The sequence below is a fragment of the Scyliorhinus torazame genome, chromosome 5 (genome assembly GCF_047496885.1).
Source record: "Scyliorhinus torazame isolate Kashiwa2021f chromosome 5, sScyTor2.1, whole genome shotgun sequence".
NCBI classification, from domain to species: Eukaryota; Metazoa; Chordata; class Chondrichthyes; order Carcharhiniformes; family Scyliorhinidae; genus Scyliorhinus; species Scyliorhinus torazame.
This window is the reverse complement of record NC_092711.1, coordinates 302,123,777-302,146,831: the sequence shown is the minus strand read 5'-3', so window position 1 is coordinate 302,146,831 and position 23,055 is coordinate 302,123,777. Positions and strand designations below refer to the sequence as shown.

Below are 23,055 nucleotides of genomic sequence, written 5' to 3'. Positions count from 1 at the left end.
GAGTTTTATTGTTTTGTAGAAACTTTTATTTCAATCTAAAATGATATGTTTTTGCTTTTTTGCAGATCATTGCAAAGAAAGCGTGACGTTTGAAAATAATTATAAAAGGTAAATGTAGAACTTATTTTTTAAAATGCCTACTTAAATGATGCTTGTCACCTCCATTTACCTGACTAGAAACTTAGAGTACATCATTTTAGCTGGATTTCTCGACAATGAATTTTCCCTTCATGATCTATTTGATTAAAACACTTGTGTCCAATGTGCCTCAGGTCTTTCTTGAAATTACCAGACACATCAGCCCTTAAATGTGGCATTGATGCAAACATTAGTGATTGGCTGAAATAAAGATCGAGTGAATGCATTATCCAATTGATGAAAATGAATAAATTAAAAAGAATAACGAGCCAGTAAGCAGAAGGGAAACTGACCAATCTAGTTGCTCAATTTATTCCTAAACCCACCAATCCTGAACTAGCAAGAGTCAGAATCTACCCAAACCAATAGGACTTTTATTTGAAATTTGATTTTCCAGCTAATTGAAAAATATTCATATATGTAAACTAAGAAACCTACGAATGATTAAATCATGTCAAATAAAATAGTCTAAATTTTATTTAAATTTTCTAAACTTTATTAATTTAAGTAATATATGTCTGTTCTCCATAAAGTTCCTTACACAGTTTTGTAAATCTCTAGAATATGTTATCATAGAATTTACAGTGCAGGAGGAGGCCATTCGGCCCATCGAGTCTGCACCGGCCCTGGGAAAGAGCAATTTATCGTGACCAATCCACCTAATCTGCACATCTTTGGACTGTGGGAGGAAACCGGAGCACCCGGAGGAAACCCACGCAGACATGGGGAGAACGTGCAAACTTTGCACAGACAGTGACCCAGCAGGGAATCGAACCTGGAACACTGGCGCTGTGAAGCCACAGTGCTATCCACTTGTGCTACCGTGCTGCCCAAATACAGTACGCCTTTACTCTCCCCTCATATTAACAATTTCACACAGGTTTTAGAATTAACTTGAATTATAAAGTACATCTTAAAGTACGTCTTTAGTTTCTCTAGTTTGCTTAACTAGCTGGACTTTAGATTTCCGGCAGCTGTGGCAGACAGTGACCCAAGTTGGGAATCGAACCTGGGACCCTGGAGCTGTGAAGCACCTGTGCTAACCACTGTGCTACCATGCTGCCCCTATGTTCTGGTAGAAAGTTACTTGGAGCTTGCCGGACTTACCTAGAACTTGAATCATTGGGCTTGGCTTTGCTGCTGGCATTTACGTTTCTTCTGATTTCGATACCTATCCTGATAGTTCATCCTCTTTTCATTTCAACTCGTTTGCAAATACTGGTTCCTGTGCCCTCTTTGTGATTAGACCAGGCCAAGCGTATTCCATTCCTTTTGCTTCATTTCGCAGCCTGCCTCTTGCGATTTCTGTGCTCCATCTAGAGACACCTGCAAGTCTGCTGTTTACCTTTTCCTCAGCAGCTGAACCAGAATTTCTCAGACTCCTTTCAACTCTTCTATGGCCCACTCAACTAGCCGCGAGTAATTCCTGCCCCAACACTGGTTTGATCCTCCCTTCACGACTTGGTCAGTTCTGTACTGAATTTATCAGCCGCACTTGGAATGCTGTAGTTGAACAATACTTCATAGGAGTGGTCAACAGGCTCATTTAGGAAAATAGAGTATGAACCCTGACTTGTTTACTATCTCTTGATCTGTTCGTTTCATCCCGCTCCCTGCTAATGGTTTGCAACCTGATCCCCTGCTCTTGTATGCTTGTAAAAGTGTGTGCGAGGCTATCTGCTCACCCAAGTGCTCCCCAGCTCACTTTCTGATTTGCTTATCCTAAATGCTTCCTCTTTATCCACCCATCCTAGGCACGTCTTGGATAGCTTCCCAACCCAAGGGTTTCCTGCACCCCATGCTAACCCTGCCATGCTGAAAGTACTTTCCTGACCCACCTGCCTACCTCAAATACTTTGGGGATCAACAAGAGGTGAGGAAAAGTGAAAGCTGAAGAAGGAGGGAAAAGCAGACTGAAGGAGGAAAAGACTAACTGTGCAGGGATGGTGAAAAGAAGACCGAATGGGTGGTGGGGTGGGGGGGTGGTGGAGGGGAACTAGGGTAGGAGAAGAGCAAAGAGGTGGAAGAAAAGACAGAAACATTTGAGCAGACTGACCTGGGAGGATATGAGATGCTGAGAGCTCCCAGATGTGGCTTAGCTCAAAATAGCTTGAAATGTCTGAATTGGAGAGTTTTTATTGTCAAGGATGGTGATAGCTCTAAACAATTTGTAAGTGTAATTGGGCATAAAAATATAAGAACAAGGTTTTGCTCAAGGGCTGTAGGATTTAGTTCCAACAAAATTACTTTGCTACTCCCAAGAGCTGCAGGGGCCACATTTTAAAGACAACTCGCCCCCCCCATCTAAACATTTCTTCAAGCCTGTGCCTTCTTTATGGCACTTCTTGTCAACACCTTGTCATATCTGCAGTTCCTCCATTTCGCTTCTGGCAAATTATTTTTTCTTGGGTTTGGTTGCTGTTGGACCTGGGCTTATACTTAGGACTTGGGCCTATGTTCTGGATGACTTCAAATTGTCCCAGCCTTCATTCTCCCAAAAGCCACTTTGCTGTGCTTCCACAACCCAGATCTTATCAGTGCTTTTTATTACCAGTATATCCACACCGCTGCTGATTTCCACTGCTCCCACTCCTCAGAGCGGTATTCCACACTACCAGCCCACAGTTTCCTCAGATCCCTCTAAGCTAATGCTGTCCTAATGCTACTCTCAGCTATAGATTTCAAATTGTAAACTTACCAAATGTTCCCAGTCTTTAGAACTTCCACCATTTATATCCTATTCTTCATGATTACTTAATGTGATCATCCTTTCTTTCCCAACTAACCAGCCAAGCCCCCCCAGCTCTCTGATCGCTTCCTCCCAAACTCTAACCCAAATACTGTGTCACAGACTGTCCCTCATTGAGCTCCACTTGCTCTGCCACCTGCCTGTGATACAGCACTTCACTGATTACTTCAATTAGGCCACAAAATGCACACACTATTGTTGTTTTCCACCTTACATCAAGACCTGGGGCAAAATAAACTTCGAGGAAGCCATTGAGAGTGACATGGTGTCATTGGAAACATGCGGAAGGGAGAGAAGATAGTGATTACAGAAAGAATGAAATGGAAACCAAGTCAAAAACAAGTTGGTGATATTGTTACTACAATGTGTACAATGATGATCGAATAGATAGAGAGAGGGGGAGGGAAAAAAGAAGGAAACAAAAGAACTGGAAAGGAATAGGAAAGTAGATGTAACATGGTCACAGGGAGATGGATTATTTTGCCACAAGAGGTAAAATATATTAGAATTAATTATCCATTATTTGTCAGTGGATCAGTAGCTTCCTTAACTCACCATGAACAACACTACAGGATATTCACTTGTCTTTAGTAACATGTTCTTTAAATTCTCTGACAAAGGTTAGTCCAATGTGTCCTCAGGAATGACCTGAATATAAGGCACCACAGTCACTGGGGTAGAATTTCCACCATGGTTCTTCCGATCTTTAACTTTTGCAGAAAGTCATCAAACTGTTTTAACAAACGCAATGGGAGGTTGGAAGATCCCCATTGGAAATTTAACCTCCCCTACTTATTTACTGTAGGGCAACAGCTCTCCTCAAGTGAATCATTTTAAATTAACTTTTTAACTTCAAAATAATTGAAGAGCAAGCACCAGGACATAATTGTGGTAAAATATTGCTGATTGGATTTGTTGCAAAGTCTTATTCTGATGTACTTCTGTGGGATTATACATGATGGGTTACAACCCAAATCGGATCAAGTCATAAACTGCAGGTTAGGCTGCATCAAGTCTTTATTATTTCCAGAGAATAAAATAAATAAAACTGCTTTTATATGAGAGTATACCAGAAAGGGTTTCCAAATATTCCTGTGAATTACTGATTACTGCAAATATAATTGGGGAATTTTGGACTAAGTTTGTTCATTTAAGAAGATTTACATAGTCTGTCAGCTGGCTCAACTTCATTGGATATGTTGTCTTTATTTTTGATCTAGTTATGGAGAGCAAAAAACTTATTAGTGCAACTGACATTCATCACTCGGGAACATTGTTGAAGTCTCTAAATGAACAGCGTGCCCAAGGACTATTCTGTGATATTACCATAATTGTGGGAGATCGCAAATTTCGAGCACATAAGAATGTCTTGTCATCTGCCAGTAGCTACTTCCATCAGCTTTTCAGTCCCGATGGTGCGAACAGCACATATGGACAAGTCCTCGAAGTGAACTTTATTAGAGCAGAGGTGTTTGCAGAGGTTCTGAATTTTATCTACAGCTCCAAATTGGTGCGTGTGAATGCCGAACTTGTAAGTGAGTTGATTCAGTCTGGGCAGTCCCTGGGTCTAAAGTTCCTAGCTGATTTGGGGGAGTCGCTTTCAAAGTTAAAAGCAGTAGCGCCTGCTACGGACAGTGCTGTTTCTGTGACAGATTCCAAGGGCAATGTTTCGCAGAAAGTTGCTGCTGATCCAACAGTGGAACCCGAACGCTTGATAATACATGTTGAAGAAGGAGGTCTGGGACCACGAATAACTGACGCTTTCTCTCTGTCTAGTGCAGAGTTTAGGGATTCAAAAGGTGACAGTCGAGCCTCAATCAGTAGTGAAGATTCAGAGGATAATGATGATGTCATTTTCTGCAGCGAAATTACACCACCTAAACAACCCTCCAATGTAGCTAGTAACAGTTTAGTGCAAACAAATATAATTGTTCCCAACATACCAGTGAATTCTGACAACTTAGGGATTCAAACAAAACGCATTACTCTGCTGCCAGAGACATCCCCGAAAGTTGGTGATTTCAAAGTAAAAATCTCTGACGGGAGCGCAGGGTGTTGGCAGAATACTGTAATTAACCAACAAAGCACAAAGATTGTAAATGCAAAGTACATTCAAGATGGCAAACATCCGGTAACCATAGTTAAAACAGCTGCCATTGATACTTTGTCTAAAGGTTGCAGAGTCTATGCAAATATTGACACAAACCCCAACACGTATCATATCGTGGTACCAAACAAAGATGACCTTGCCAACCGTGAAACCAAACAGAACAAGGAGCCTAGATCCCCTGAAAGAAAGCTATTGCTGATTGGAGACAAGGTATCTGGTGATGGCGGCCACTCAAGTTTTCAAATCATGCCTGAAAATTCTTCTAATCATATAAATAACTCGAGACCTGTGTTCATCAATGATCAGTACTTTCCAGATGCAAAAAGAATGAAAAGGGAACAAGATCATTATGAGTTAATTGTAGATGGACGAGTCTTTTATGTTTGTATTGTTTGTAAGCGATCATATGCCTGCCTGACTAGCCTGAGAAGGCACTTCAATGTTCATTCCTGGGAGAAGAAATACCCTTGCCATTACTGTGAGAAAGTGTTCCCTCTTGCAGAATATCGTACTAAGCATGAAATTCTCCACACTGGTGAACGGCGATACCAGTGCTTGACATGTGGCGAGACCTTCATCAACTACCAGGTGATGGCATCGCACATCAGGTCAGTCCATAGTAAAAAGACTGGCAAGAGTGCAGCTGAAGACGAGGCTGTCTCCGATTCCAAACTTTACCGTTTGTTGCCGTGCAAGACCCTACAGATCAGGCAGTATGGATTCCTGACTGCAAGTGGATCGGGTGCCATGGCTGAGATTAATGAAGATGGAATTGTATATCATGTAGATGACGATGATGATGCAGATGCTCCACCGCAGACTGCGCAGACCATTGGAGGCAGCAAGCCAGCAAGCTGGGATGATATTTTTCCTCAGGAAGGAACCCCTGTTTACAGGTACAATTCCTTAGATGGCAATTCCGAATTAGAGTTTGTTATACCAGAGTCCTTCAGAGAACTGGCATGAAGTCACTCAGACTATGATGGAACTGAATATAATAAGAAAGTGGATTGTGATACCTGGTAAACTGCTGACAGACAGCCATTGGTGATATTAATGTACTAACCGACCATTTGTGTTTCGGGCAAACAAAAGATTCAGTGGCTGGACCATTGTATGGCTAACCTAGTCTTTTTTTAAAAAAATGTTTCTGTTAAACGTAATGATGTCAGTGTAGAATACATCATGAATGTGAAACAGAATCCAGTCATGGTTTTGAACTAAAATGCAGTTTCTACAGAGGTTTCATCGGAAGTGGCCAGATGTTAATGGGTATATGTGATGTATCTCATTGAAGGAATTTTCAATTTCTTTAGTCTTTACTGATCAAACAGCCATTACCCAGATGTTTATTTTTTACAGATTCCTGCTCAGAAACTGAATTATGTGGAATTGTGTGTGTAAGCACTTCTCATTTTACATTGTAGGGCTGGGGTGAAAGGCTGCTGTTGATTTTTTTTCCCGTAAAAATCATCTTCCTACAAGTAGCTTTACTCGCCAATATTTAACATACTTAATTAACACACAGTCCTTTTTCCTAAAATTGCAGCTCATTACCTTTAAAACACAATGCCTCAAACATCACTGGAGAGCGACCAAAAGTGTAGGAGAGTGTTGCGTTTAACTTATAGTGTCATTAAACAAAGCTTTACCGTAGTAGAAAGCTTAGTTTCAACCTCCATTGGTAGGTGCAAATGCTGGTGTAGGTAGCTCTGATGCTAACACCATTGAAGGGAAAGATTAATGATAACAAGTTCACATCCATATTAGCCAACTATAGTTCAACCCAGAAAGCCTGTCTTCCTTTAATTCCATGATCATTTGTCTTGCAGTATTAATCACTCTTTCACAACTTTATAGTAATAATGTATCCATTTGCATTAAAACAAACTATTAAAAATGTGCCTAATTAAGCTAGATTTAATACATATAGAGTGAATAATGAGAAGAGGCGGTTAGGAAAAAAGTATCTAACCCATGAGCTTGTTGTATAGTCCACCATGAAAGGTGAATTATTTTGAATGACCCAATCAATACCAAGCCGACTCCTCAATGGCCATTGTCTCGATATTTGTTGTCTTGATAATATCTATTAAGCTAGATTCTAATGCAGTACTTTGGGATGAAAGCTTTTAAAGTTAACAGTTCGAAAAATGAACGGTTATTTACAATGTCTGGCTTACCTGAGATATGCATGTTAAGCGATATTTTCTCGCCAGATTCCGATTTTTCAAATGTTATTCCTGTTTGTTTTTCTACTGTGAAGTTGGTAGTCTGTATGATTTTTAAAAATAAGCAATATCCTGCTGTCCATTTTCAAAGTGGAATAGCAACTTAATTTTAATATTCATAAATGCTTAGGGATTTAATTTATAATTTTGTAGCTCCAATGATTGTACTGCTAAAGTAAGTTTGGGGCGCACAACCACTCAGAAGGCTGGGGATTGCAAGGTTTTATTAGTGAGGTGGTTTATGCCTTTTCACCCAAAATGCTTATCGGATTTTAAAATAAATCTTCCTAGCTAAAAATTATTCAGTTGACCCGGTCTATCATTACCTTGGTATGCATTATGAAAAACAAAAACAATTTTGCTTACACATCACGTACTGTCGGCTTACAATATTGGAAATGTGTTTCGTAGGAAACTTCTGTTTAGTACCTATTCAGGAGTAAACTCGTAGCAAAATGATTTTTTTTTGTAAATGCTTCACTGTATGGATCAACATTGTATATATGCTTCAATTTGGGGGAAAACATGGTCCCCATAAGTCTTCTGAAATGTAGAAAAGTAATTAAACATGTAAAAGGAATAGCCTATCATTTTGTTTGTAACAGTTTTGCATGCATAGATTAGAACAAAACTGCAGAATGGAAAATCTTTTTACACTTGCATTACAGTAATTTTTTTCTAATTACCTGCAGATTGGAAAAATTATGTTGGTCTATATGATACTGTTATGTCCTATTGTGCAAGCAAGATTAATGCTTTTGTACCAGTGAAAATAATAAAACTACTAATATGTAAATATAGTTGTAACAAAGCTTCTTCCTTAGTATAGGTTATCGTTAAGTCACTTTTCTAGTTTCTTTAATTTTGAACCTTAGAATGTAAGTTTATTTATTGTATTTGCTCTTTTGATGATAAAAATAAAACTTTCAGAACATATTGACTTGCACCTGTCCATACTGTATGCTTTTTGTTTGGTCAGATAACTAATTACTAACAAGATTTCAAAATATGAAACCCCTTAACCTTCACTAAAAAATAGGAATTTCTATGAAAACTAAAATGTCCTTTTGTTTAAAAGAAGTAAATGTGCAAGTATGGTGATCTAAAATATTCTCTCCTTTTTCTGAAGGGCTAGGCTGATGTTGGGGTGAAATTCCTTGGGTTTTGGCAATTCCCTGGCTATTAGCTGAATGATGAAGCTTCTCCATGTGTCAGCATGGCTAATCATTTACCTATACATTTATGGGTTGTGGGGGTCGCTGGCAAGGCCAGAATCTATTGCCCTTAATTACCCTCGAGAAGGTGAGCGCTGCCTTGAACTGTAGTCCGTGTGGTACAGATAAAGTAACTTGAGAGTTCTTCATTAGGATGGAAAGTGAAGAAGTCCAATCTGAAACTGGAGTTCCAAAATCTAAACAAAGGGAACTACAAAGGTTTGAGGTGCGGGTTGGCTAAAATAGATTGGGGAACCTCATTAATAGGCATGACGGTGGATAGACATTGGCTAAAATTTAAGGAACAGTACAGCAGTTGTACATTCCTTTCTGGTACAAAAACACAATAAAAAATGTGGCCCAATCACAGCTAACAAAATCAATGAAAGATAGTATTAAGGAGAAGTCATATGAAGTTGCTAGGAAAAATAGCAAATCTGAGGATTGGGAATAGATTCGAATTCTGAAAAGAAGGATCGAGAGCTTGATTAAGAGGGGAAAAAATAGAATATGAAAGTAAACTTGCCAGGAAGATGAAATCAAACTGTAAAAGCTTCTATAAGTATGTAAACAGAAAAAGTTTAGTGAAGACAAATGTAGGTGCCTTGCAGTCCAAAACAAGGAAATGACAGAGCAATTAAACAACTACTTTGGTTCTGTCTTCGCGGAGGAAGATCCAAATAATCTACCAGAAATGCTAGGGAACCAAGGGTCTAGTGGGAAGGAGGAATTGAAGGATTTTGGTATTACTTGAAAATAAATGCCAGAGAAATTGATGGGACTGAAAGACAATAAATATCCAGGACCTGATAATCTGCATCCCAGAATACTAAAGGCAATGAAATAGTGGATACGTTGGTTGTCATCTTCAAAAATTCAATAGATTTTGGAACAACTCCGACAGATTGGAATGTGGCAAACGTAACCCCAGTATTTAAAAAAGGAATGAGAAAACAAGGAATTACAGAACCGAAAATCAATAGTAGGGAAATGCTAGAGTCTATTATAAAGGATGTGATAAAATGACACTCAGAAAATTTCAAAGGGCTTAGACAATGTAATCATGGATTTATGAAAGGGAAATCATGTTTGACAAACCTTCTGGCCATTGACCAGAATCTGAATTGGACTAGCCATATAAATACTGTGGCTACCAGAGCAGGTCAAAGGCGAGGAATCCTGCGGTGAGTAACTCATCACCTGCTTCCCAAAGCCTGTCCACCATCTACTAGGCACAAGTCAGGAGTGCAATGGAATACTCCCCACTTACTTGGATAGGTGCAGCTCCAACAACACTCAAGAAGCTTGACACCATCCAGGACAAAGCAGCCCACTTGATTGCACCCCTTTCCACAAACATTCCCTCCCTCCACCACTGACAAACATTGGCAGTCAGGTGTAACCATCTACAGGATGCACTGCAGGAATGCACCAAGGTTCCTTTGGCAGAACCTTTCAAACCCATGACCACTACCATCTAGAAGTACAGGAGCAGCAGATACATGGCAACACCGCCACCTGCCGTTTACCATCCTCATTTGGAAAGATATTGCCATTCCTTCATTCTTGCTGGGTCAAATTCCTGGAACTACCTCCCGAACAGCACTGTGGGTGTACCTACACCTCACGGACTGCAGTGGTTCAAGAAGGCTGCTCACCACCACATTCTGAAGGGCAATTAGGGATAGGCAGTAAATGCTGGCCTAACCAGCGACACCAACAGTTGTAACAGGATGTAACTAGTAGAAAGGAGGGTGAACCATTAGCCAATTTAGAATAGCCAATTATTTTTTTCCAAATAAGGGGCAATTTATCGTGGCGAATACGCCTAACCTGCGCATCTTTGTGTTGTGGGGGTGAAACCCACGCAGACACGGGGAGAATGTGCAAACTCCACACGGACAGTGACCCAAGGCCGGGATCGAACCTGGGACCTTGGTGCTGTGAGGCAGCAGTGCTAACCACCGCCACCGTGCTGTCCCTGAAAGGATATAGTTATCAGGAAACAACAAATGGTAGCCCTACCAGCAACACCTTCACCCCATGATGTTTATATTTTCTATGAAAGAATTAAGAAAGGAGAGCTGAACAGGCTTGGGGCTCTTCTTGAGAAAAGATAAGACTAAGAGGCGACCCAGTAGATGTGGAAAATTATGGATTGGTTTGGTAAGGTAGATAAGGAAAAATATTTCCCAATGAGGAGCTGCAAGCACAAGATAATCACTAGGTAATCCAACAAGGAATTCAGAAGAAACTTCTTGATCCCCACAGTGGTTATAATGTTGATTTGCCAACACGAGTAGTTCAGGTGATTGGCATAGATGCATTTAAGGATAAACACATCAAGGAGAAAGAAACAGATGGACATGTTCATTGAATTAGATGAAGTGGGATACAAAGGGTTGGATTCTCTAAAAAATGGGGCTACATCCCCATGCTGGTGTAAAAACGCTGGCATTTCACTCCAGATTTTCCTAAAAATAATAAAGACCAATTCACTTACCAGCAGGGGGCTGGCAGGGACCCGGGGAGTTTCACGCAGCTTTGGCTGCGGATACGGGCCCCCGCACTTCGGTTCTGAGTCCGCGCACGGGGTGGCCTCCAGCGGCTGCGCCAAGCGCGATGGCGCACTCACCTGGACCAACAAACAAGGTCCCACCGATCTGCCCCGCGCCGCACCATATGACCCGCCCGATCGCCGAATCGGCCGCCCATAAGGCTCCCCCTGGTGCTTGATCCCTTAGCCCCACACCAGGGCGGCCACGGACTGAGTCCTGACCGGCCAGACGTGGTTAGAACCACGCTGTCGGGAATTCGGCCGGTCTGGAGTGGTGCAGGGCCCGATTCGGGCGTAAATATCGATCCTCCGCTCCCGTGCCAAACGCGATTTTGGCTCGGGGCTGTGGAGAATCCAGCCCAAGGAAATTGTTGGACTGAATGGCCTGTTTGTGTTTTGTAGTCTTTTTGATTCTATTAAACTTTTTGACAAAGGTCACTGATGACTGAGAGCTCAGACCAATGACTCCATGCCAGAGGAACACACCACCTAGTTCCCTGGCTGAGATTGGCCAGCTTGAATACAGAGCAGGGAGCAGAGATCCTGCTCCGCATGGCTCATTCGCACACCGCGCACTAATTTACCCACTGAATCAGCAGGGGAGACAATGAACATATTAATTGTATACAGAGGGATTTATTCTCAAACAGTTTATTGTGCTTCTGTCTGTGGACAATTGCTTGTTGTGTAAACAGTTTTAAATATATTTAATTAAGTTCTAATGAGGTACCTAAAGTGACTTTATTAGTCAGTGTATTCCTTTCAAAAATGGCCATCTTACATTTGATTTTGAATGCTGACAGCCTTTCACTCCCCAGAAACCATGGCTGGATGTTAATTATTTAATTCAGGATGAAGACAAGAAACTGCATTCCCCCCCATCCGTTGTAGTTTTAAAAGGCTTGGTTGCAAAGGGAAAACGTATATGCATCCAGTTTAATGAGCGCAATTCAGTAGATAGAGAACATAGAAAAATACAGCACAGAACAGGCCCTTCGGCCCACGATGTTGTGCCGAACCTTTGTCCTAGATTAATCATAGATTATCCTAGAATTTACAGTGCAGAAGGAGGCCATTCGGCCCATCGAGTCTGCACCGGCTCCCGGAAAGAGCACCCTACCCAAGGTCAACACCTCCACCCTATCCCCACAACCCAGCAACCCCACCCAACACTAAGGGCAATTTTGGACACTGAGGGCAATTTATCACGGCCAATCCACCTAACTAATATTGAGGACAATTGTTGATCTTACACTACATCCATGACACAGCACAAAGAATGATTGCCATCTGCGTTCCAACCTTATTTAAGAAACTCCTGTATTTTCTTTCCTGTTTTGTTGAAAATTGTGTAAAATGTAATGGTTACTTAGCCTAGACAGGATTGGCCGAATTGCCTGTGTGTAACAATTCTGTGATTCTGTGAATGGAGGAGGAAGGCTGGAGAAATGTCCTAATAATTGAAATCAGGTCAAAAAGTATTACAATGCATTGTTATCAATACTACACTTTCTCATACATTAACCGCAGTGAACTGGCTTCATTAAAATAAATTGATAAAGGAGTGCTTTGTAATCCCAATAATTTCAAGCTGGAAATAAGTAGGTAAAGTAGGTGCGAGTAAACATTAAAAAAATGAATTCTCTCTGTTAACGTCCATTTATAATTAAACACTAAATTCCACAAGTATTTGAGCGCAATTCAGTAGATAGAGAACATAGAAAAATACAGCACAGAACAGGCCCTTCGGCCCACGATGTTGTGCCGAACCTTTGTCCTATAGTATTTTTTTATTTATAGTATTTTCCTATGAACAAACAAAACTCAATTTAAAACTAGATCATAATCTCATAATCTTTATTATTGTCACAAGTTGGCTTACATTAACACTGCAATGAAGTTACTGTGAAAATCCCCTAGTCGCTACATTCCGGCGCCTGTTCGAGTACACAGAGGGAGAATTTAGAATGTCCAATTCACCTAACTAGCACGTCTTTAGGGACTTGTGGGTGGAAACCGGAGCCACACGGAGGAAACATGCAGACACGGGGCGAACATGCAGACTCCGCACAGACATAATAATAATAATCACTTATTGTTACAAGTAGGCTTCAATGAGGTTACTGTGAAAAGCCCCTAGTCGCCACATTCCGGCGCCTGTTCGGGGAGGCCGGTACGGGAATTGAACCCGCGCTGCTGCCTTGTTCTGCATTACAGGCCAGCTGTTTAGCCCACTGTGCTAAACCAGCCCCTGTAGACAGTGACCCAAGTGGGAATCGAACCTGAGACCCTGGCGCTATGAATCAACAGTGCTAACCACTGTGCTACTGTGCCGCCCATTGCATGTTTACTTATCATGTGACAAACAGAATGGCTATTTCAACTGTACTATTCAAATGAATACTATTTAGCTCTGAAGAAGAGTCATATGGACTTGAAACATTGAGCGCGATCTAACGGCCTCGTCGCCATCTTCTCGGTGACGTGGTGACATCCAGATTAACATAATTAAGTGAGCCATTAGGCTAATTTGAATCTGTCTACGCTGGATTCTCCCGAGGCCATGGAACTAAGGCCCTCGCCTGGGAAACCTCGCAATGACACCGTTTACCACAAACGTGGACCAGGCGTAACAACACCGGGGCGGGCGGGATGGGGGGGGGTCCCAAGCCATTGGAGGCTCTTGGGTGCCCGGGCTCTGGGTAGGGTGGTACCCTGGCACACCTGTTGGCACCCAGGAACCTTGGTACTGCCAGCCTGGCACCCTGAATGTGCAACCTTGGCACTGCCTGGCTGTTAGGGGCACTGCCAGGCTGGCAGTACCAAGCTGCCAGGTTGCCATTGTCAGGGATTAACCCGGGGGTGACGTGCCCTTAAAAGGTGGGGTGAGGTGTGTGTGTGGGGGGGGGGGGGGGGTCTCGAGGATCCCCTAAGAGATAAATTGGGGCAGTGGGGGGTGGGGGTTTAAAAATGGCGCCCCGATTCACAAGTCACCTTCCTGCACTGACAAACTGAGCTGCAGGGCTGGTTTAGCTCAGCGGGTTAGATAGCTGGTTTGTGATGCAAAACAAGGACAGCAGGTTTAATTCCCGTACCAACTGAGAATTCTGAATTCTCCCTCTGCGTACCTGAACAGGCACCGGAATGTGGTGACTACGGGCTTTTCACAGTAATTTCATTGCAATGTAAGCCTACTTGTGACAATAAAAGATTTTTTTTTTTTTATCCATGCAGAAAGTGTGGACGTTCCCGACTGAGGCCTAAAAAAAGGACAGAGTCCCGTTGAAACTCCCTATGTGCGCCCAAAACGGGAATCTGTTTTTGCGCGTTAAATTGCGTCCACTAACCCTGTTTCTCGGCTGTAGATGCTGTCTGACCTGCCTGAGCTTTTCCAGAATTTTGTATTTTATTTCAGATTTCCAGTATCTGCAGTATTTTGCTTTTACTACCTCATTCAACCTTTGTTTTCTTTGTATGTGAAATTAGTTTCAGAGTTTGAATATTTCTCATTGTTATTACAGCAACAAAGGAGATAATTTGGCCCATCAAGTACATGCTGGTTCTCTGAAGAACAATCCAGTCAATCCCATTCTCCCACCCAGCTTTCATCCATGCAAGTTTATTTCCTTCAAGTGACCATCCAGTTTCCTTTTGGAATTCTTTATCGTGCCCACTACCCTCAAAGACAGTGGGTTCCAGATCAGTACTGCTCTATGTGTTTAAAAAACATTCCTCACACCCCCTGCACGAAACCATAAATCTGTGTAACCCTTGCACAATGATCTAAAGGGAAGTTTTTCTTTGTCTAACTGATTCCAACCTGTCATAATCTTGTACACCTCTATCAAATCCCCACTCAGTTTTCTTTGCTCCCAGGAGAATAACCCCAGCTTCTCCAACCTAACCTTGTAGCTAAAATCTTCCATTCCTGGAGTTGTTCTGGTGAATCTCCTCCTCACCCTTTCATCCTTCCTAAAGTGTGGTGACTAACACCAGCGACTAGAACAATGGCAATGGCTTAACCTTGGCTTTATAACGGTTTGGCACAACTTCCCTGCTTTTGAACTCAATGTCTCTTCATTTAAAAATGTGCTCCATGTGCTTTCTTTCCTGTTCCAATGATCAGTTTTGGCTCAGTGGTAGTATTCTCGCCTAAGTTTGGCGCTCAGGCCCATTCTAGAGATTTTATCATAGAAGTATTTCAGTGGAGAAGGAGGTATTTGGCTTCTTGCGTCAAAGCTAGCTCTATGTAGGAACTCAGCTGGTCCCACTCCACTGTGGCCCTGTTAGTTCTTTATTTTCTGATACTTATCCAATTCCTTTTTGAAAACCATAGTTGAGTGTGCCTTCACCACACAAATCATGCAGATCCTAATCACTTACTGCACAAGAAAATTTTGAGCATGGAACCCAGACATACTTAAGGGTCAGAGGTCATACTGTCAGGTGTCGCCTTTCTGAGAGGTGAAACCAAACCTCTTCACTTTCAAGTGGATCCAGAAGATTCTGTGCCACTATTCAAAGGGGAGTTCTCCCGATGTCCTGGTTAACATTTAGCCTTTGAACAACACCAATAACACGTACCATCTGGTCATTTGTCTCATTGTTGATTGTGGGACCATGCTGTGCACAAAATGGCTGCCACAGTTGCCGACAATACTACAGACTACCCTTCAAAAATACTTCATTGCTTGTGAAGCACTTTGGGATGTCACTCTTGACTTCCATCGATTGGGTTTGAAATTATTTCTTCTGCTATGTCACTCACCTAACCATGCAGGAGAATTTGATGGGGAATAGCTTGCTAACAAAAGACTGAAGTCATGACAAAAGATTTTAAAGTTGATGCATTGGTGCCAAAAAAAACATTTCCATTTCTTCTGAAAATAGCCATGTTTTGTGTTTTTGTTGAAATATTTCTTCAGTCTTCTGAAGGTGTTAGTTAACCATTGCAGATATGTTCTTGGACAAAGACGGAGAACATCTCACCCCCTTTTTTGGACTTCTGGGTTGCTTTTTAGGGCCAGGTGGAAAGAACTTGTGCTGGATTCTCCGCACCCTCGCACCGAAATCGCAGCCGGCGAGGGGGCGGAGAATCGATGTTCCCGCAAGAAATCGGGACCGGCGCCGGTTCACCGATTCTGCGAGCCCCGAAAAGTGGCGTAATCCCCACCGCCTGGGGCCATTGTCAGAGGCCCGCTCTGACATCCTCCGCCCCCGACCGGCCGAAGTGCCGATGGTGTGGAACTAATGTGCTCCAGCCGGTCGGGAAACCCGCGTGGCGGCTGCGGACTCAGTCCGTGACCGCCCCAGTCGTGGGCAGGCTGATTGGAGGCCAGGGGGAAGGCCTTACAGGCGGCCAGGGAATGATTGAGTGGGGGCTGAGGGCCGGGCGCGCGGCCGATCGGGAGGTCTCCTTTTCGGGCCTAGCTCCACGGTCTGAGTCCGCCATGGAGCACGGCGCAGCCGCTGGAAGCCGCCGCTGAACGCATGCGCGGCCTCTGACCCTGAGGTGCAGGCGCCCGTATCTGCAGCAAAAACTGCGAGAACTACTCCGGATCCCTGCTAGCCCTCTGCAGGGCTGGGAATCCGTGTCCCTTTAATCCAGGATTTTCAGGAGTAAAACTATACCATTTTGACGCTAATAATGGAGAATCCAGCCCTCTGTCTTTTATTTATCTTTTAAAATGTTTTAACTTCCAACCATTTTTTGTCCCTGCACCCTTTCGTTTCATTTTGCTTCCGTTTTGATTTGTACGATTTTTTTTCCTTCTTTGCGACTAGCCAGTGAAAGGAGTAGACAACTGACCAGATGGGAAGATAGAGAACTGGGCTGGGATTGTGCAGAAAGATGGCTAGCAGGAAAGCAAATTGGCCTTGCGACAGGAAGAGACGGTCGGGGATGGCAAGAGAGCATATGGAGAGCCCAGAAGGATAGAACAGCAGAAAATTGATTTCCCTCACTGCCACATTTGGCAAGGAGAAACACTCGTTTTTCGCAGGCTGTGCAAACATTTTTTTGTCCTCGGGAGTAAAAACTAAGTTCGCTGCAGTAGTTGTGCATTCTGGAACATTTTGTTTTCAGATTGCAGTTTGCTTATTGTGGTCGCCAAGTAAAAATAAACACTTCCCTGCACTGGGGAAAAGCGTATTGTTCTAAAATGGTTTTCAAGTAGCTGAGTGCGTTTGGTTGTTTAGCCTCATCTGTAAATACATTAGACTCCACCTCCTCCTTCCGTCACTATTGTAGATGACTGAAGCGAGCAGTCGAGAGACTTGCCACTGTGGCTGCTGGAGGGTGTATGGCAGCACATTTGGGTTGCTAGCTTGTGCAGACTGCCAAACATTTGTTTTCCTCCCCTCCCCCACCCCCACCGATGGAAAAAGTGAAGGTTTCTGAAGAATTTTGCATCGTAAGCCTTTTTATTATCAACGGAAGAATATTTTGTGTAACATAGATTGTGCAGCGTATTAATCTTAAATATAACAAAGCTAAATGCAACCGACTAATTATCTGTCTGTTCCACACACTAAAACGTGGCCTTGTATGACATTTGGACAGATCTATCTTCTGATCTGGGCATTAACTTTACATTACAATTAATGGTCTTCTGATGCATTAATTAGAAAATAATCAAATCCACTCATATTTTTCTCTCCGGTTGTCTCTCCCTTCCCTGAAGATAGTGACAGACTAGCAGTCTGGCCAAGACTACATTCTTTATGCGTGTGCCTAGGCAGCGCCAACAAGCCATTTGTGGGTCATGTCATGACTGAGCTTTCATTCTCCCCTTCTTTGATGCACATGCGCACATTTTCTGCAGGGGTGAACTGGAATAGGAATCCTGGATGATTTCCCTACTCCCACAACAGCCTGGAGATACGGAGGGCAATTATAGTGCCAGTCCCCACACCCCAGGCCAGCTGCCCTAGTGCTGATCAATGTCACAGAGCATATGTTTACAATTTTATCGCATCCAGCAATCCTGTTTATTTCTAAGAATTTTTATTTTAGCTACCTCAAAAATGCCTTTTTATTTCACCTACTGCAGTTGTTCATAATTTTTTTTACTTTATGCACCGAAATAGACTTGTCCTTATGTTTGCGGGCTTTGTAGATTGTGATTGTGGCAGAACCTTTGTGGCTGTATAGTACTGGAATGGGCGTAGAAGAAATGATGGACAGAAGAGAGAATTTCCCAAACACCTCAAGTTAAAACATTCCTCACTCGCTGCATTGTACACTCTGAAGAAGTTTCCGTTTTCTATGCAAGCTGCTCTCATCCCCTGCTTTTCTCTATTCGTAGCGAACAGCGGGATGAACTAGGGGTACACTACCTCAACATCTTTGGTTATTCTCACCCCAGATATACTTTTGGTTTGTGTCTCGCACTGCTCTCTGAAACGAGACATGTGTATCTTACTTGCTTTGATTTTGAGGCATCCAGGGTCCAAAGAATTGTTAATCTGACTCAGTGCATCAGGCAACTTCTTTGCACAAAGTGGCTGCAGCTTTGAGGAATTTTGCTGGCGCATTCTTGATTTGGCTCTGGACAGGATTCTTGTGAGCTGTTTTTAATCTCGCATGTACTATGACTGAGTTACAGAGCTGCATTCAGACCACAGCAAGCCACAGACATTTTATTTTTTTTATCGCTTATGAGTATTTCAGTCGCTGTAATGTAAACTGTGAAGGTGATTAATGCTGACTGATAATGTGGGGACAATCTTTCAAGGTTACAATCAGTCTTTTTCCCCTTCACTGGGGTCATCAATCCCATCAGTCAGATTGCAGGATTCGTTAATTCTGCTACCGGCAAGCTTCATTCCTATTAGTATTTTAATTTATTTTTGTGACAACGTCATTAATAAATGGTTAAGTATAACTCCTGTGATGATTAATACCATACGATTGAGCCCCATTAAAATAATCCCTGGATTGTTGTCTGCTCCTTGTTCATAAGGTATAGGAGCAGAATTAGGCCATTCGGCCCACCGACTCTGCTCCGCCATTCTATCATAAGAACATAAGAACTAGGAGCAGGAGTAGGCCATCTGGCCCCTCGAGCCTGCTCCGCCATTTAATGAGATCATGGCTGATCTTTGTGGACTCAGCTCCACTCTCCGGCCCATACACCATATCCCCGAATCCCTTTATTCTTTAGAAAGGTATCTATCTTTTTCTTAAAAACGTTTAAAGAAGGAGCCTCAACTGCTTCACTGGGCAAGGAATTCCAGAGATTCACAACCCTTTGGGTGAAGATGTTCCTCCTACACTCCGTCCTAAATCTACTTCCCCTTATTTTGAGGCAATGCCCCCTAGTTCTGCTTTCCCCGACCAGTGGAAACAACCTGCCCGCATCTATCCTATCTATTCCCTTCATAATTTTATATGTTTCAATAAGATCCCCCCGCATCCTTCTAAACTCCAATGAGTACAGTCCCAGCCTACTCAACCTCTCGTCATAATCTAATCCCCTCAACTCTGGGATCAACCGAGTGAATCTCCTCTGCACTCCCTCCAGTGCCAATATGTCCTTTCTCAGGTAAGGAGACCAAAACTGAACACAATACTCCAGATGCGGCCTCACCAACACCCTATACAATTGCAGCATAACCTCTCTAGTCTTGAACTCCATCCCTCTAGCAATGAAAGACAAAACTCGATTAGCCTTCTTAATCACCAGTTGCACCTGCACACCAACTTTTTGCGACTCGTGCACCAGCACACCCAGGTCCCTCTGCACAGCAGCATGTTTTAACATCATACCGTTTAAATAATAATCCATTCTGCTGTTATTCCTCCCAAAATGGATAGCCTCACACTTGGCAACATTGAATTCCATCTGCCAGACCCTAGCCCATTCACCTAACCTATCCAAATCCTTCTGCAGACTTCCGGTATCCTCTGCACTTTTTGCTTTACCACTCATCTTAGTGTCACCTGCAAACTTTTGACACATTGCACTTGGTCCCCAACTCCAAATCGTCTATGTAAATTGTGAACAACTGCGGGCCCAACACTGATCCTTGAGGGACCCCACTAGTTACAGGTTGCCAACCAGAGAAACACCCATTTATCCCCACTCTCTGCTTTCTGTTAGTTAACCAATCCTCTACCCATGCTACCACTTTACCCTCAATGCCATGCATCTTTAGTTTATGAATTTTGATAAATTATCACTAGTGCGTTTACAATTTCCCTAGCCATCTCTTTTAACACTCTGGGATGCATCCCATCAGGGCCAGGAGACTTGTCTAACTTTAGCCCCATTAGCTTGCCCAATACTGCCTCCTTAGTGATTACAATCATCTCAAGTTCCTCACCTATCATATCTTTATTTCCATCAGTCACTGGCATGTTATTTGTGTCCTCCACTGTGATGACTGACCCAAAAAACCTGTTCAGCTCCTCAGCCATTTCCCCGTCTCCTATTATTAAACCTCCCTTCTCATCTTCCAAAGGACCAATATTTACCTAAGCCACTCTTTTTTGTCTTATATATTTGTAGAAGCTTTTACTATCTGCTTTTATGTTCTGAGCCAGTTTACTTTCATAGTCTATCTTACTCTTCTTTATGGCTTTTTTAGTAACTTTCTGTTGTCCCCTAAAGACGTCCCAGTCCTCTAGTCTCCCACTAATTTTTGCCACTTTGTATGTTTTTTCCTTCAATTTGATACTCTCCCTCACCGCCTTAGATATCCACGGTCGATTTTTCCCCTTTCTACCGTCTTTTTTGTCGGTATGAACCTTTTCTGAACACTGTGAAAGATCGCTCGGAAGGTTCTCCACTGTTCCACAACCGCTTCACCATGAAGTCTTTGCTCCCAGTCGACCTTAGCTAGTTTTTCTCTCATCCCATTGTAATCGCCTTTGTTTAAGCACAAAACACTAGTGTTTGATTTTACCTTGTCATCCTCCAACTGTATTTTAAATTCCACCATATTGTGGTCGCTCCTTCCAAGAGGATCCCGAACTATGAGATCATTAATCAATCCTGCCTCATTACACAGGACCAGATCTAGGACCGCTTGTTCCCTTGTAGGTTCTATTACATACTGTTCCAGGAAATTATCCCGGGCACATTCTATAAACTCCTCCTCAAGGCTGCCTTTACCAACCTGGTTAAACCAATCGATATGCAGATTAAAATCTCCCATGATAACCGCTGTACCATTTCTACATGCTGATGCATGTATGGCTGATACGTTCCTCATCTGCTACCTACAAAGCTACGGACCAAGAGCTGGATTGCAAAATCAGCCAGAACATCTCCTCCCTAGAACACATGGCCGAGGAACAATTTAGCCTCCTGAGCCTAACACCCTCAATGTGATCATAGCTGATCCCATCCTAGCCTCAACTCCACCATCCTGCCCATTCTCCATAACCCTTCAACCCATTACCAATTTAAAATCTGTCTAACTCCTCAAATTTACTCACTGTCCCTGAATCCACCATACTCTGGGGTAATGAATTCCACAAATTCACAACCCTTTGGGAGAAGTAGTTTCTCCTCAAATCTGTTTTAAATTTGCTCCCTCTTATTCTAAGATTATGACCTCATTTTAATTAATAATCTTCATTGTCAGAAGTAGGCTTACATTTACACTGCAATGAAGTTACTGTGAAAATACCCCAGTCGCCACACTCCGAGGCCTGTTCGGGAACACTGAGGGAGAATCCAGAATATCCAATTCACCTAACAGCACATCTTTCGGGACTTGTGGGAGGAAATCGGAGCACCCGGAGGAAACCCACACAGACACGGGGAGAACATGCAGACTCCGCACAGGCAGTGACCCAAGTCGGGATTTGAACCCGGGTCCCTGGCGCTGTGAAGCAACAGTGCCAACCACTGTCATTACTACCTAGAAGGGCAAAGGCAGCAGATGCTTGGGAACACCATCGATTGTAAGTTCCCTCATATTGCTGTTTCTTCTCTCACTGGATGAAAAACAGGAACTCCCTAACAGCTCTGTGGATGGACCGTCACCAGATGAATTGCAACAGTTCCAGAAGGCTGCTCCAGGAGGAGCAACACATGCTGGCTATACCCACATCCCATATAAAAAAAATAAGTCTTTGACTTATTGAGGGGAAATAAATCAGACAGCGTAGATATCTATGTAGGTCAGCTAAGAGGGATCAATCACAGTTAACTCAACTAGCTTGTGTTGCCACCTTACTATGCTGTGACAGTCATTTTCATGAGAATCACAATCTTCCACCATGTTATTCTCATCTTGTTAACTGACCTGTATTAGTCTCATATAGGGCAGCATGGTGGCGCAGTGGTTAGTGCTGCTGCCTCACGGCGTCGATTCCGGCTCTGGGTCACTGTCCGTGAGGAGTTTGCACATTCTCCCCGTGTTTGCGTGGGTTTCGCCCCCACAACCCAAAAGATGTGCAGGGTAGGTGGATTGGTCACGCTAAATTGCCCCTTAATTGGAAAAAATGAATTGGATAATCTAAATTTTTTTAAAAACTATTAGTCTCATATTGGTGGGCAGCACGGCAGCATAGTGGTTAGCACAGTTGCTTCACAGCTCCAGGGTCCCAGGTTCGATTTCCGGCTGGGTCACTGTCTGTGCGGAGTCTGCACGTTCTTCCCGTGTGTGCGTGGGTTTCCTCCGGGTGCTCCCGTTTCCTCACACAGTCCAAAGATGTGCAGGTTAGGTGGATTGGCAATGCTAAATTGCCCTTAGTGTCCAAAAAATGTTAAGTGGGTGTTACTGGGATAAGGTAAATACTGGGCTTCAGTAGGGTGCCCTTTGTAAGGGCTGGCGCAGACCTGGAACGGCCTTCTTCTGCACTGTAAATTCTATGATATTTACTATCCAGAGATTTCCCCAGCTGGGATATGTGCAAGATACTGGTCACAGTTGAATATCCCACGATCTTTCACTGCCCAAGATCGATGAATAAGGATATTTCCTGGGGTAAGCTCTTATGTGTTGCCGCTGCCTATGAACCTGTCCAAGCAAAGTTGGTATTTCCAAGAAAGGGAAAGGAAAATTAATGTACATTTTGAGTTTTTTAATAAATCACTTCA

The 23,055-nt window shown here is 42.9% G+C and overlaps 1 protein-coding gene across 5 annotated transcripts in view; it reads left to right on the top strand.

Moving 5' to 3' along the window:
• The window catches only part of zbtb33 (zinc finger and BTB domain containing 33), a 30,909-nt gene extending 22,735 nt beyond the window's left edge, over positions 1-8,174 (top strand). For 3 of the 5 annotated variants that reach the window (XM_072505828.1, XM_072505829.1, XM_072505830.1), the window contains 3 exons: positions 66-108; positions 1,893-2,011; positions 4,108-8,174. In XM_072505828.1, the coding sequence (XP_072361929.1) occupies positions 4,110-5,963 (1,854 nt within the window). In that variant the 5' untranslated portion in view covers positions 66-108; positions 1,893-2,011; positions 4,108-4,109 and the 3' untranslated portion in view covers positions 5,964-8,174. The remainder of the gene's footprint in view (positions 1-65; positions 109-1,892; positions 2,012-4,107) is intronic. The other 2 variants (XM_072505831.1, XM_072505832.1) reach the window with 1 other exon arrangement.
• The last annotated feature ends 14,881 nt before the right edge of the window (positions 8,175-23,055 follow it).